This window comes from Coptis chinensis, chromosome 3 (genome assembly GCF_015680905.1).
Source record: "Coptis chinensis isolate HL-2020 chromosome 3, ASM1568090v1, whole genome shotgun sequence".
Classification (NCBI taxonomy): domain Eukaryota; kingdom Viridiplantae; phylum Streptophyta; class Magnoliopsida; order Ranunculales; family Ranunculaceae; genus Coptis; species Coptis chinensis.
Window position 1 is genome coordinate 7,528,891 of NC_141458.1, and position 13,039 is coordinate 7,541,929.

The following is a 13,039-nucleotide window of genomic DNA, read 5'->3' on the forward strand; positions in this document are numbered from 1 at the left end:
GTTGGGTATAACAAAAGTTTCCAACACATGTACTACTCTTGTTTTACAAATCAAGCAATATGAAGAAAAATACCAAGCCAAAAAAGAAAGGAAGAAAAAGTATTCACCTCACTTGAAACATAGTTTTTGTCAAGGAAACTACTCAATGTTTGGAAAGCTTAAAACACAATGGGAGGCGAAGGCCTAAGCCTCAAGCGCACAACTTTTTTTAAATTCTAAGCAAACTAGTGTGAGTGCATCCCATTAATTCTCTAGTGTTCTTGTGTGTGTGGCTTATAAAAGCAAGTACTCATATAGTCGCGTGTGTGTTTGCTAGAATGTAAGTACTTGTTTTAAGATCTTGTCTCAGACTAAGAGTGACTTAGTGGTATCATAGGGGCAGAAAACTCAGTGCAAAATCTAGCCCTATGACAGTAACCATATTGATGAGTGAAATAACTTTAGACCGTCTCTCGCTATTTGGTAGGACACATCATATTCTCTAAGGGAACCAACAAACAATGAGTTGCCACCTATCTCTTTTTTAAGTAGCACATTTTGGTATCAATGTAATTATTATATGCCAAATAAGAAAAAAAAGCTAAAAATATGGTGTAGTGCTATAAGCCTATATAGGATCCTATTTACTTCAAGATGGAAATTTATTGAAAGTACATACCCACCTTTTAAATAATCATCAAGTAGTGACATAACAAACTTGTTCTCTTTCTCCCCCCACTTGAACATATGTACATGCACAATTAATGTTAAGTGTTAGAAACCATTCTAGAGCACTGAGTACAAAAACCATTTGTCAAATAAAGGCTAAATAAATCAAGCATCAAGATAATGAGTACAAACCCTTTTGGTTTATTCAAGGCCAAATACACCTTTGGAGGTAGCTTCCTAGAAATTTGATTCCCATTCACATATATTATATCTCTTTAGGGTTTACTCAAGTCTACACAAAAAAAGGAAAGAAAAGAAACAATGTTACTAATAAACTCTAATATATTCTATGAAGTCAAAATGAATACTAAACTTGCTTACAGAAAATGAGTATGAAATTCATCATAATTAATCTAATAAAATAGATGCTAAATAGTGAGGGGCTACAATCAAAAGCTTGTGGAATGGTGAAAACATGCTAGACAGATAAGAAAGAACTTAAAATTGAGTGTTTGGAGGAGAGTAAGATACAAAAGAAAGGGAAGAGATAAAAGTTTGGGGGACTAAGAGAGTCGCTTCCACCCATTCCCACAACCTTGCTATTCAGAGTCGAGGGATTCAAAAAATGTCCAAGAGAGAAGAAAACTGAGTGAAAACTCATACATAAGAAACAAACACTTTCCTAAGCACCTAAGCAAACACTTCTAACAATTAAACTTGAATGCAGAAAAAAGAGAACAGAGGTTTCTGTATGTAAAAATATTTGCTTAAATCCAACCAGTAACCAAGTTTTGACAAAATAAGTAGCTATATGCTTTTGGTTTTTCTTCCTTCATAAATTTCAATTAAATTAGCAAAGAAAGAACATAAAAATAAACATAACTCTTATGTCATGGCATTGATCTATACTTGCCTTGTGCATCCAAGCCCAACACTATGGAGGAATAGCGTTGCCTTGTACACATTGTTATGTAAAAACAAGCGTCAGACAAGAAACATAGTAACAAAGAATTATGACATCATTCATGGTGAATATGTATGCCATTCATGTATTCATGTGCTCGCTAAAAAAAATAAGTCAAGACATTGAGCCGAAACTAATGAAATTTCATTTTTAAATCCCTTGTCGGATTACTCTCACATATTCATCTAGATTTTCCCCTTTTGATTCTTTTACTTAACGAAGGCTCGTATCTTAAAGCGTAAGTGACTAAACTTCTAAAACCGATTTATGTACTGTCTCCATATCTTATTCCTTCAGTACAATTTTTTTTAAGCCACTAAGAAAAACCGTAAAACAAATACCTTGCCCAATACAAGTGAATGGGAGTGTGCATGTCTCGCTTGTTACAACCATGCCAGGGCACTAAAGGTCATCACCAGGCCACTACCAGGCTACTACAGGTCACCACCAGGCCACTACTAGGCAAGTTATAACCTAAGTAAACCCTTCAACAAATTCACAAAAAGAAAAATAACGTAAGTTCTCAAAAGTGCAAAGATACTAAGCATACACCAACTGAAAATTCCTTAGCCTTAAATTTCCTTACCTCATCAACAAGTGTTCTTAACTTGACAAAAAGGCAACTCAATGCCTCAGGTTAGACTATTTCCCTCTCTTCCTAATTAAATTCGTTCCCCGATACTCCAAAGCTGCTATCTAATTATAAAACAACCCAAATTTATTATGTAAACAAACCATGTAGCTTTCTTGCAAAAGAAGAAGACATCATTGATCATACCTAGTATAATTATGTTTCTGAAAAGTTCGCTTTTAGTTTCCGTATTGTGTCAAATTCCATCACTTCTAAAGGAATAGTTTTCATCACCCACATGTTTATCTTCATAATCTACATAGAAACACAACAAAACAACAAAAAACATTTCATAGCACAACAGGCCCCTCAGAAGCATTTAAAAATAAAAAACAACCAGGGGTGGCAACAATAATGATAAAAGGTCTGTACTAAAGATAAGATGATGAATTGCATGAAAACATTAAATTATACCACGACATTGCAGACATGAAAGTAAACATCTTAAAGGAGATAATATATTAGCATGGAGAACCACTTGAGCATTCAAGTGTAATGCACAGGAAAAAATCATAAAAATGAACCATGAAGATTGAAAACATATATGAAGAGAAAAAACGGAACAATATGAGACTGCATACAAAGAGAGTGACTTCAATTATGGAACAATATGGCTACTCAAATGATTTATAAATGATGTCCCGCAAGCATTTACAAATGAGTGTGAAAACCATTCCACTTTGTGTTAAAATTGAGCGTCCTCTTGACCTCTTGACCGCTTTGTAGAAAAGATACTGGAAAACAACAGAGTGAAACAATGGTGTTTAAAGGGCTTTGGTTGTGTGTTTCAGAGGGTGATCCTCAACACCGAGTTATTATCAAGATTATTAATTTCAATCAAAACTAAAAAAAACCTTGGCAATGCATCTTAAAGCATATTACTTTTAACTTTAATAATCAATCAACATTCAGAGAGTAAAACATTTTCACATTTCTAAATATCAGCTCAAAAAGAAGGGTACCCCAAAAAGAAGTACCTTATTTTCAGCAGGCTCCACAGTAGCAGTTTCCTTCACGTCGACGTGAACGTTAACAAGCTCCATTTGAAATTTCCCTTCTACACTATATTCAAATACATGACCTTCAGAATGCTCCAGCAAAAGTTTCCTTTTGGTCCCATAACCAACAGAATACCACTCACTTGGAACTTTCATCAAACAATAAGTGTGTCACTTTAAAGTTCCCAACTCAAATTTAATGAAAAACAAAAAAATGTGTAAAAAGAAATACTTTAAAATGAGCTCAAACCTTGAATTTGGACTGAGGGTTTCCAAGCCTTTCCAACAAACCATTCATTCTCCCCAAATCAAACCCATCATCTGAATTAGTCCCAGCACCTTTTGGCACACCAGATTTCTCGTAATTGTTCAATTTCTATGAATAATCTACAAACTCATTCAATTCCGGTCCTCATTTCGGTAACTTGAAAACCCTCATAGGAAGCATAGTGAAAATCGAACAAATCAAACCATATTGATAAATCTTGTTTCTAAAATTGGAAACGAGAAACCCTTACCTGAATTAAAATATGAACCGAGAAGCTCACAGGGTTGTGAAGAAGTTCAAGAGCAAATAACACAAGACGATTTGAGTCAGTTCATGGACCCTTTTTCCTCCTGATAGAGTGAGGGCTTTTGGCGTAAAATTTCAAAGGCCACGGTAGATAAGACTTTTTCTGGCAAAATATAAAATAAAAAAAAGTTATAAACCACTGTTTGAGAAAACAATGGGGTACTCTAGTTTAAAAAACATAAATAATTGAAACCGTGGCATATGGCGAACTAAATCCCACAGTTTTTATGAAACCGTGGCATACATTAATAAACAAATAACAATATAAATTTCTACCGTGGTATACATGTTTTTGTCACTGTGTTTGGCAGAATAGTAGTATAAAACTTCTCACCTACCGTGGTAAATGAGTAATTTTGTAGTAGTGAATTAGTTTTATCCCCCAGTTCTTTCATCTAGAGGTTTATCCCCCCAGAAGTTAAGCCAATTAGTTTTATCCCCTTAGTTCTTTCATCTAGAAGTTTACCCCCCCAAAACCACAACACATTCAAGTCAACTGAGTTTGACCGTGATGTTTTTGGTCAAGACAAATTAAAAGACTCTAATGCCCTTTTCTAGGTATAATTACATAAATACCCTATGACTTTGGCAAATACAAAATTGGAATTCAAATTATCTAGGACACATGTCATGATCTTGTGAACTAGGGGTGCAAACGGATAAATTTGGATTCGGACAATAATCAGTTAAATTGCATAGTATTGCACTGTTCCACTGGACTCTCTGGCGAATCATTTAGTGCAACCTTGGTCTGATCTGAACTTTCAATGTGATTGCTTTGTAACATTTTAATTAAAGAAATAAAATGTGCTTAGTAATGGCTCATTACCAGTTTAAGAAAAGATTGTATTATCCTTTAAGAATCAATGACTTCCGATAAGATAACGCAGTTGGATTAGCTGGGCCAGAAGAAAACCTGACTTCAAAATGTTAAGCGTACGGAGTAGGCCGAGTAGTGATGAACATTGGACAGAGTGACAGACATATTGAAAATTTGAAACAAGGAACTGAAGAAAGAAGCCTGGTCGACAGTAAGAAACTAACTGAAAAAACAGAAGGGATTGCATACAATTCCATTGACCTCGATTACTAAACAACAACAAAACTAAAACACGAGGACCAAAGCTTTAAAAACGAATGGCCGTTGCAATCGCACAAAATTACAACATAAACATCTAATCATCTTTATTTCCTGTTCCATAACAAACAACACACGTTCAATCTGCCTTCAGCAACTACCTTTTAGTACCATTTGACTCGGTTTCATTTACCAAAAGTCTGTTTTACAGAATCAGCGGCACCAGCAGCTGCCTTCTGAACATATTCAACAGTTCCTTGAACTATTCCACCAGTTTTCTCAGACCCAACTTGAGCTGTATCGCGAGTTGACTGATCAGACTCAGAGATTTTGTTGTTGGCTGTATTCATGAATCCTCCTGCCTGTTTTTTAGTCTCCTGTGCACGATCACCGGCTATCCTAATTCCGTCTGAAGTCTTGTCCTTTGCAGCTTGAGTTGTTTCCGAGGTCTTCTCTTTGGCAGATTGAGTTGTTCCGAAGAGCGTGTCTTTCGCCGCTTGGGCGGTCCCAAAAGCCTGGTTTTTGGCTGCTTCAGCGTTGTTTCTCAGTCCTTCCATAATCTGTCCAGTCTTCTCCTATATTATATAACATGCTCATACATTAGAATTTTAGAACTTAAACCACATATTAACATGCCTAAGCATAATGGGACAAATGAATATTTAATGGACTATGTACATATAACGCAAAATTCATGACCTTCACTTTCATTCAGGATTTCAGCGTCACTGCGCGCCATTGTGATGCAACTATGATGCGTATATGATGATTATCGGATCAAGAAAATTAAACTCGATCTAATCACTTAAATGTTGACAAAATTAAATAGAGACAGAACCAACTAACGTATTTATGATACAACATCCATGCCCGCCAATGTCAGATTGTCAGTAGTTGATCATTGTGATGTATCAAGTAGGAAGCATAAATAACTAAGTTAATTTACGACATAACCACATGTATATACCATTGGTCAAGCACAACTAACGCCATCATACAGTAGAAACCATGCACCATACTGCATATATGAGTGCGTGCATGACCGACAAAACTCAAAGATCGAGTATTGCCGTTGGCGAATTGAAACATAATAAGGACATAGAATGGAGTCTTACTTGAGCTTGGCCTTTGGCTTCACCAGCTTTGTTGCTTTGATCTTGAGATGCCATTTCCCTTTTCTTTCAAACTAAATCACACAAAATAACTTTGCAAGTAATTAACCTTTTCAAATTCAAAACTAGAGCATATGATGTTTTGCACAATCTTCCTCAGCCTTACTTATAGATTTTAAGTACTCTTGTCTGTTAGAGACGCGTGTCCTGAAGAGGGACACCTGTTTAGCACGTGCCCGTTTGTCTTTGGTTAATGATTTTGTATTGACTTTAACATTTAAACCAGAATACCAGATAACAGGATAAAGTTTTATTTCACTCATTAGACACGTAATGGAAATTGAACCACACAATGATCACTCTGTTCGAGACGAGTACATCCTACATAAATATGTTGTTGCCGACATGAAGATTAGATGACTGGACTGGGTTTTCATTGTTTAAATTGGATTAGTGGATTCAAGTCCGTACATTGAAATGGACAAACTCCAAATACAAAAACTTGGGCCGGAGCGCAGACACGGGCTCAATTAAGTGGTTGTTGAGCTTTCTGAGTTCTAACCGAGTCGGTAGACCCTAATTTTAGGGGAGTGCACGGGTTGATTCGGGTCGGGTTTGAGACAAAATCGATGACCAATTGACTCTGTCGGTTTATACTTTACTTTACATTAACCAAACGGACCGACTATATATTGTATTAACCGAATCGAACCGAATCAATTTCCAGTCTAATCGCCACTAGCTTATATTTTAAGGTGATTCCATCGGGCACTCATCAAATTGGATTGGGCAACCCTTCAAAAAAAAAAGAAATTTTACAAATTTACCATTTTACAAGTTTGCCATCAAAGCCCAAGCCCAGCAACCAATTCAATCGGTATCGCCAAAACGAACCTTCCGGTCGTTTACCATTTCCTAACGCCATAATGTCGTTTGATTTGATACACTCAAAACGACTTGGCGAAGTGGTTTGAGTATATACATACAAAACGTCTCATGTCGTTTGAGTGCACACTTCAAACTACGTGATCACATCGTTTGTGTGTACACTCAAAACGACTTGGCCAAGTCGTTTGAGTGTTAGTTTGAGTTGTTTCAACTACGTGGCCAAATCGTTTGAGTGTTACTCACACTAACACTCAAACTTCGCGGCAATATTGTTTGAGTGTGCACTCAAACTACGTGGCAAGCGTAGTTTGAGTATCAAAACGATATGACCGGGTAGTTTGAGTGTTAGTGTGAGTAACACTCAAACGACTTGTCCATGTAGTTTGAGTATACACTCAAACGACTTGATCATGTAGTTTGAGTGTACACTCAAACGACATAGCCGCGTAGTTTGAGTGTACACTCAAACGACATGGCCACGTAGTTTGAGTGTTAGTGCTCTCAACACTCAAACGACTTGTCCATGTAGTTTGAGTATACACTCAAACGACTTGGTCACATGTTTGAGAGTGTACACTCAAATGAAGTGGACATGCACTCAAACGATTCCAAACGCAGTAAAACGATTTCAATTGAATTAGAAAAATTGAAATCCGATTTAAAAAATTGGGTTAGAAACAACACAATTACATCAATAAAACTACTGCACTTTTTATCTGTTATGACATAGTATCTTTATAACAAAGTTAAAACATGTAATCAAACATGCTAAAATCTAAAATAATAATTTTGTTTCATATCTAAACTTATTATTATTATTATTTTTTCAATTGTGAATCATAAACTAGTTTGGGGTTTGGAGTTCAGAGTTCAGGGTTTAGAAATTTCGTGACATAATATCTTTATAACCAAGTTAAAAAATGTAATCAAACATGCTACATGTAATCAAACATACTAAAATCTAAAATAATAATTTGTTTTATATCTAAACTTGTTATTATTATTATTTTTTCAATTGTAAATCATAAACTAGTTTGGGGTTTGGAGTTCGTTTCGAGTTTAGAAATTTAGCATTTCAACATATTTCACTTAATCATTTAAAATAATAATTTGTTTTATATCTAAACTTATTATTTTTAATTTTATTTTTAAAATTGTGAATCATAAACTAGGTTGGGGTTTAGGGTTTAGGGTTTAGAGTTGTTTACAAATTTCGTACTAACATATTTTACTTAATTATTCAAAATAATAATTTGTTTTATTTATAAACTTATTATTTGTTATTTTCTTTTTCAAATTTTGGATCATAAACTAGTTTGGGGGTTTGGGGTTTGGGTTTAGGGTTTAGGATTTAGGGTTTACAAATTTCGCACCGACATAAAAAAAAATTAATTTCAAACATATTTCACTCAATTATCCAAATCTAAAATAATAATTTGTTTTATATCTAAACTTGTTATTTTCCATTTTTTTTATTCAATTGTAAATAATAAACTAGTTTGGGGGGTTTACAAATATATTTCACTCAATTATTCGAAATATATCAAAATTTCAAATATATATAGAATACTCATTCACTCAGTTTAGAGTTTAGGGTTTACATAGAATACTCAAGTTTCTCTACATACTCAAGTTTCTCTAAATGGAACATGAAGATGAAGAAGAAGTATTTGAGGTAATGTTTGAGGTACAACAACAAATTAGAGAAGAACAACAAATTAGAGAAGGAGAAAATAGAAGATATGTTGAAAGTGAAGAAGTGGAACAAAATGTTGAAGGTCAAGGTGAAGAATTTGAAGATGCGACAAGTCGAGCAAATGAAATGCCGAGAAATCGTCGACGACAAAGTGCAAACCTAAATAATAAGGTAACACTTTATTAAGATGAATACAAAACACTTGATTGATTGAATGAATGAATGAATGGATGCAAAATGAATGAATGCAAAACCCGAGCCCAAACGACATGGCTGGGTCATTTGGAAACACTATCAAACGACATGGTCGTGTAGTTTGAGAACACTACAGAACGACATGGCGGTGTAGTTTGAGAACACTACAGAACGACATGTCCGAGTCGTTTGATTACACTATAGGACTACATGGCTAGGTCGTTTGGTAAAACTATAGAACGACTTCTCCAGGTCGTTTGGGGACACTATAGAACTACATGGCCGGGTCGTTTGGACCCTCTATGAAACTACATGGCTGGGTCGTTTGGACTAAATTTAATTAAAAGTTTTTTTTTTGTGACTTTGAAACAATGCAAATTGTTTGAGACTCTTGTTTTATTCTTCTATATGTAGAATTTTTTGCCGTTATCCGGGAACCGATCCTCTGCAAACTCGAATGATGTGGATTGTCAACCGATTTTAAGTGATACAACAGAAATTTTTACTACGGAAGAGGTATGATTGAGTAGGCATTGATTTAATTTTTTTTTAAAAATTTTCTAAATATAATTTTATTAGTGTATTAATAATAGTTGTTGTTTTTTATGTGTTTAGGTCTTTCATACACATAGCGAGGCAATCGGTTAGGCAACCGCTAGAGGAAGACAAGTTAATGTTGTTGTGGTCATTGAAAAGTCTGAGTGTGCCAAAGGAAACCGAGTAGCAAGATTGAATTTGGCTTGCGAGTGCTCGGGTGTGTATCGATCACACAAGAAGAAAGGTGAAGAGAGAGCTAATAAGAGAAGGTCGGGAACCAAGAAATCGGGATGTCCATTTAAGTTAAAAGGTGTTTTCCAACGCGGCACTGTCGATAGTTGGAAAATTGTCGTCCTTAATGGTGTGCAACAACCATCCATTGGCGAAGACCCTTGAAGGACATGCATTTGCTACTCGACTAACCGTTCCAGTTCGAGTATTTGTCGAGATGAGTAAAGTGTGGAATAAAACCTAAACAAATATTGGATTCCATCAAGAATAGGTATCATGATAACATCTCTAATATATCCCAAGTCTACACCGCAAGGCGAAGGTGAAAATTGGATATGAATCGGTCTCACACAAATTGCGAGAGATCGTTAAGTGAGTTGTTAGCAAAAGAACATTATTTTGAGGAGTTGAGACAGGATGAGAATACCAAGGAGATAACGGGATTGTTATGGGCCCATCCGGAAAGGTGTTAAGTTGGCTCGGACTTTTCCAACGGTTTTCATGTTAGACGCCACCTACAAAACTAACATGTATCGGTGGCCTTTTCGTGCGGTTTGTTGGGGTGACTTCAACGTGGAAATCTTTCACCGTGTGTCGGTCTTTAACCCGACCAAAACAACAATCGACTATGAGTGGGCCCTGCATCATTTTAGTGGCTTGTTTGGTGACATAAGCCCATCCGTGGATCGTGTCGGCGAGGGACTTAGCCCTGATGAGTGCCGCTAATAGAGTTTTCCCTAACGCACACAAGCATCTATGTAGATAGCATATCGCTACGTCGCGTCCTTTCAAAATGTTACGATATTTTTCCAACTACTGAGAACTTGTAGAAGGCCCGGTTCTAATGGAACAACATGTAGTCAAATCGAAGACAGAGGTTATTTTCCAGCGTAGATGGGATGCTTTGGAAAAATATTACAGGGTTGAGTACTCCCATTTTGTTTGTTATTTGCGAGAGACTTGGTTTCCTCACAGGGATCGATTCGTATGTTGTTGGACTAACCAACACATTCACTTTGGGAGTACAACGACCAATAGAGTTGAAGGGTCTCATGCTCAGGTGAAGCAGTGTACTAGGAAATGCAAACTGTCATGATTTTTTGAGTATGTTTAGCTTAATCCATCCGATTCTAGAGATCCATATGTCCGAGATTAGAGCTCCCTTCGAGAGAAGTATGATTGTAACTCAGCACCACCACCGGATTCCTTTGTTTCGTGAACTTCGAGGAGGCCTTGTCTCTCACTTGAGTGTTTAGACTTGTTATTTGAAGAAATAGATACTCGCGTAAAAGCGTGTTAAAGATGGAGAGATAAGGTGTTGGTGTTATTTAGCGCCTGAGCCATTGGCTGCCATGTGCTCATGAATTAATTGAGTTTGTAGAGCAAGAGTGGTCCATCCCTTTGACGCTATCGACCCCTTTTGGAAAATATTGTCCGCATCTCCCAATGTGTTAGTGGGTGTTGGTCCCGATGTTGCACCTTCATGGACTTGTTCATGAATAGGTTTGCAATGGTTTTAAGAAGAAGCGAGAGGTTATGATTAGGAAGCTTATGGAGATTGTCGTGCCAGAAAGTACATGGCTAGTACCGCCTTGTGAGGAAGCAAAAACTAAAGGTCGGCCGAAAGGTAGCTGCAGTAGAAAGCTTCAAACTGGAGATGATAACTCTTCAAAGCGAGATCCATCTCATTTTGAACATTCTCAACGTGACCATGAAGAGTGGGTCTCACACAACCAAACACTTCACCCACCCAAAACACCCACACTACACCAAGAAAGAAGTCTTCTCCAAAACTACCAACCCAAAACATCCACACCACACCAACAAATAAGCGCTTCTCCAAAAACACCAAAACAACCACACGAAGAAATAAACCTTATCCCAAAACACCAAAACAACCACACCCGCGAAATAAGTCTTCTCCAAAACAGTCCGCACCACGAAATGTGAGAGATGGCTTAGACTTTGGAAAGACGCGGGGTCCTAAGGATTCGGGTTGGATATTCACGAAGAAATGCATAAATACATTGTTAGAGTCCATGACCACTGTTGGCGATGGCAAGCTGTGGTTATAGAGAGCTTTTGCATTGCATTAGGAATAAGTCAAGAAGAATGGCCACAGATGAGAAGGAGTTGTGCGAAGAGCTTCTTGACAACCTCCCCTTTATTGTACTTTGTACAATCAAAGTGAGGTTTTTATTCGATGAAGGAAATCCTACATGAAGAAGGTTCACAGCACCCTTAAATAAGTGGATGAGCATGCCTTTTCTTTGGATACTTATTTGTTTCAAGATTTAATGTTGTCCTTATGGATTTAGGAGCTCGTCGGTGCTTCCTTCTCATGCCGCTGAGAACCCAAGCAAATCCTGAGAGAGTGACCCAAGTGTTGGGTAGCGCACATGTTAGTGGAAATCATTTTGTCAATGTTGAACTTGTTGAAGATTGTCCGGTTCCTCGATGTCGTCAATAGCTTAGAGCTTCGATATGATATTGCTGAAAGTTGGAATTTGGCCTTGACAAGAAGGCAATTGCAATTTATGGCATTGAACATTCCCAATTTAATATGGGAAAAGGAGCTTTCGTTGAAGACCTAACACGATTACATGTTATCGACTAAGTTGTTTGTATGTTGTCGATATGATATTTTGATGTAATTTGTATTTTGATGTAATTTGGAACAAGTGTAATTTGATTTGATTTTTATGTTATCAATGTTAGGGCTTTTATTTGATTTGATTTGGAAATCGTAATGTCGACTAAGTTGATTCGGACTGACAATCAGTGATTTTGAAATCGAGCGATCGACTAAGTGATATATTGATGTAATTTGATATTTTGATGTAATTTGGAACAAGTGTAATTTGATTTTATTTTTATGTTATTTGGAAATAATGTTAGGGCTTTTATTTGATTTGATTTGGAAATCGAGTGATCGATTAAGTTGATTCGGACGGACAATCGAAAGTGATTTGGAAATAGAGCGATCGACTAAGTTGATTCGGACGTCAATCGAGTGATTTTGAAATCGAATGATCGACTAAGTTGATTCAGATGGCAATCGAGTGATCGACTAGTTGATTCGGACGGCAATCGAGTGATTTGAAATAATGTTCGTATGTTGTCAATAATGACCGAAACTACATGGTCAAGTCGTTTGGCTTTAATCCCAAAGCGACCCGCCACATCGTTTGGGATTAAAGAAAAACGACATGAACAAGTCGTTTGGCCTTTAGACCAAACGATGTAAAGTCAAGCGATGTCGTTTGGTATAAAGGACAAACGATAATGGGTGGAGTGCTTTGAGATTAAAAGAGAACGATCTGCCGAGGTCGTTTTGGTATAAAGGAAAAACGATCTGGCGAGGTTGTTTGGCCTTTATGCCAAACGATCTTGGTGGTCGTTTGGAAAAAAAAAAATTCAAAATTCATTTTGTTTTTACAACACTTTCATATTCATCAAATTCCACTTTTCCATTCAAACATCAAAT

The 13,039-nt window shown here is 36.6% G+C and overlaps 1 protein-coding gene and 1 long non-coding RNA gene across 2 annotated transcripts; both read right to left on the reverse strand.

The window, feature by feature from the left end:
• Positions 1-2,387: 2,387 nt before the first annotated feature.
• Positions 2,388-3,865, reverse strand: LOC147507653 (uncharacterized). The gene is made up of 3 exons (XR_015216212.1): positions 3,492-3,865; positions 3,221-3,390; positions 2,388-2,498 (listed from the first exon to the last, which is right to left on the reverse strand). It is a non-coding gene; the product is annotated as an uncharacterized LOC147507653 (long non-coding RNA).
• Positions 3,866-4,823: 958 nt separating this feature from the next.
• Positions 4,824-6,257, reverse strand: LOC147507654 (uncharacterized). Its single transcript, XM_086600366.1, has 2 exons — positions 6,009-6,257; positions 4,824-5,468 (listed from the first exon to the last, which is right to left on the reverse strand). The coding sequence occupies exons 1-2, from the start codon at positions 6,060-6,062 to the stop codon at positions 5,079-5,081; spliced, it is 444 nt and encodes a 147-aa protein (XP_086456492.1). The 5' UTR covers positions 6,063-6,257; the 3' UTR covers positions 4,824-5,078.
• Positions 6,258-13,039: the final 6,782 nt, after the last annotated feature.